Here is a 2,885-nt window from a genome sequence, read left to right as displayed (position 1 = left end):
TCTTGTGTGCTTGGTAAACTTGGTATTCATCTGTTATTTCAGCTGGTCTTCTGGGAGAGGGGCCTATTGCACTGATTATCAGGTGTCTTTGTCTGGGCAGAGTTGCACAGCCCCTTGCCAGGGGGCCAAGATCCATGTGAGCTGCTTCTGGTTGTTCTACGTGGCTTTTTTCCCTCAAGGCTTTCCTCACTCATTTGGTGGTTGAAAATAAAAATGGACACACCCAATCTCCAGCCCCAGAGCCAAGAGCTCACAGTCCCCTCTCTTCAGTAAACCCTAGGGGATAAGCAGTTTTCACTTTTGTGCACCAAACTCTGCAGACTCCTGTGGTGTATGCCCACACCAATCCTCCTGGGGAAAGGTGGAGGGTCCCTATATTTCTGCCCTTTGTAGGGCCCCCTCATGGAGAGCAGTCACCCAGTTGTGCCTGCACCCATGCTGCCCCTCCCAGGGAAAGGTGGAGGGTCCTCCTGTTTCTGTCCTTTGCAGGGTCCCTGCAGGGAGAGCTGTTGCCTGATCAGCCACAGTTGGAGGTTTATTGCAAATGGAGCTAAGAAGTCCCTCTTAGGCTCACTGACCATAACCAGTTTCTCTGTTCCAATGCTTGGGAACTCTGCTGGCTCAGGCACCCCCAGTCTTCCTGTGACTTCAAGGATACTGAGACCACACTGTCCCCCCTAGGATTCTGCCCCACTTTACCACCTAAGCACCTTTTAGGCAGGGACATCCCTCACTGGAGCAGACTTCTAAAGTTTCTGATTTTGTGCTCTGGGGCTATATCACTTTCCAGTAGCTGGCTTATGAAGGCTCCCTCCCCCTGCCATTTATCTTCCAATATATCCCCTCAGATTCACTTTTCCATGCCTCCTCCCTTGCAAAAAGTGGCTGCTCTTCTATTTGTAGAATTCCAGCAATTCTTTTCTTACATCTCAGGATGAAGTCATAGGTGTTCAGAATAACTTGATAGTTATCTAGCTAAATTCAAGGTACCAGGTGAAATGAGGTCCCCTACTTTTCCGCCATCTTGCCTCCAGAAAACCCTTTTCCTATCTTTTATAGATGTCTGTGTTTTCCAAAAATTCTACAAGGATCTCTACTTTTTTTTTGGTATCCAAAAAGAAACGAAAGAAGCTAATAAAAAGAGATATTCTTCCTAAAATGTATAATCTATATGGGCATAGTATATTGAAATCTTACTTAATTATTTGCACTTGTTATTACTCTGGTCTTAGTCCCTTAGCCTACTTCAGTAAGAGTGCATTGTGTTCCTATCTGCTTCCTTGCAGGCCTCTACTGATGGTCCACTGTCATGACCAACCAGAGCTGCCGGGAACAGTTCATCTTGTTGGGTTTCTCAGACAGACCCCAGCTAGAGCAGACCCTCTTTGTATTTGTGCTCATCTTCTACCTTGTGACCTTGGTAGGCAACATCATCGTTATCTTGATATCCTGCCTGGACCCCTGCCTCCACACACCCATGTACTTCTTCCTTACCAACCTGTCCTTCCTAGACCTCTGCTTTACCACCAGTTCCATCCCCCAGCTGCTTTTCAACTTGGGTGGCCCAGACAAGACCATCAGTTACACAGGTTGTGCCATCCAGCTATTCATGTTCCTGGGTCTGGGTGGCACAGAATGTGTCCTCCTGGCAGTCATGGCTTATGACCGCTTCACTGCAATCTGCAAGCCCCTCCACTATTCCATCATTATGCACCCTCAGCTTTGTTGGAAGCTGGTGTCTGTGGCCTGGGGTGTCGGGCTCCTCAACTCCCTGGCTATGTCTCCGGTGACCATGAGGCTGCCACGATGTGGAAGATGTAAGGTGAAACATTTCCTATGTGAGATGCCAGCTCTGATAAAAATTGCCTGTGTGGACACTGTGGCTGTGGAGAACACGGTTTTCATCTTATCAGTAATGATTGTCCTGGTGCCCCTGGGGCTCATCCTCGTCTCCTATAGCTACATTGCCCTAGTGGTGCTGAGCATGAAGTCGGCCATGGGAAGAAGGAAAGCTTTCAACACATGTGGGTCCCACCTCACCGTGGTCTCCTTGTTTTATGGGAATATTATCTATATGTATATGCAACCAGGAAATCATTCTTCTCAGGACCAAGGGAAATTCCTTACCCTCTTCTACAACTTGGTGACCCCAATGTTGAACCCTGTCATCTACACACTGAGAAACAAGGATGTAAATGGTGCCCTAAGGAGGCTTGTGTCCAGAAAGTAAGGTGACTGTGACTTTTCCAAAGTCTGCTTCTTTTATTTAGTTACCAGAAATAAATAATTCTTGAAGTGTTATTTTAGAATTTATTTATTTATTTTTTTTTAGAATTCATTTAAACCCTCCAACCTACCCAGTAAAAATTTCCAGGGATGGAGTTCAGGAATACATATTATAAAGCCCCAATATGATGCTGATGATAAACTAGGTTAGACATAAATTTTAATTTGCATAATATCTTATGTCTACCCTTCAAATCATCTTTCCTCCTCCTTTCAAGTTGGTCACATGTAATTAAAATCCAACAAATCTATGAATAAATGCTTCAGTATTGTGGACTGACTGAAGTTATGCCCAAATAAAATCATATGATGATCTTTTTTCTCATTGGTATTTTGTGTAATTGTCATTTTTATAACAGAATTGAGCCAGTGGAGTGCCAAAATACAATACTTTTTGTCTTCTGATATCTTTAAATTTCACTGTCTGGGGAAGATAGAGCCATTACCCTAAACACAGCCTATGATATTTAAATTATTTGAGCTCTGCTTTCTTTCATGGTCAGCTGTATTAAAATGATCTGGACAGATATTTTGTCTGTTTTGAATATAGATTCTCAAGTCCCAACCACTGAGGCTCTCATTTTAGTAAGTCTGGAAAT

At 44.1% G+C, this 2,885-nt stretch overlaps 1 protein-coding gene across 1 annotated transcript; it reads left to right on the top strand.

Moving 5' to 3' along the window:
* Positions 1–1,309: 1,309 nt before the first annotated feature.
* LOC123837363 (olfactory receptor 2W3-like) lies at positions 1,310–2,230 on the top strand. Its single transcript, XM_045866247.1, has one exon. The coding sequence runs from the start codon at positions 1,310–1,312 to the stop codon at positions 2,228–2,230; it is 921 nt and encodes a 306-aa protein (XP_045722203.1).
* Positions 2,231–2,885: the final 655 nt, after the last annotated feature.

The sequence above is a fragment of the Mirounga angustirostris genome, unplaced genomic scaffold, assembly GCF_029215605.1.
Source record: "Mirounga angustirostris isolate CCGP_5_RB_7025 unplaced genomic scaffold, mMirAng1.0.hap1 SCAF_8, whole genome shotgun sequence".
NCBI lineage: Eukaryota > Metazoa > Chordata > Mammalia > Carnivora > Phocidae > Mirounga > Mirounga angustirostris.
Note: the sequence above shows the minus strand (reverse complement) of the source record. Positions and strands in the feature narration are given on the sequence as shown.

What these genes read in the sequence shown, in the direction of transcription:
- LOC123837363 (XM_045866247.1), top strand. Translation starts at nt 1,310, where the DNA reads ATGACCAACCAGAGCTGCCGGGAACAGTTCATCTTGTTGGGTTTCTCA.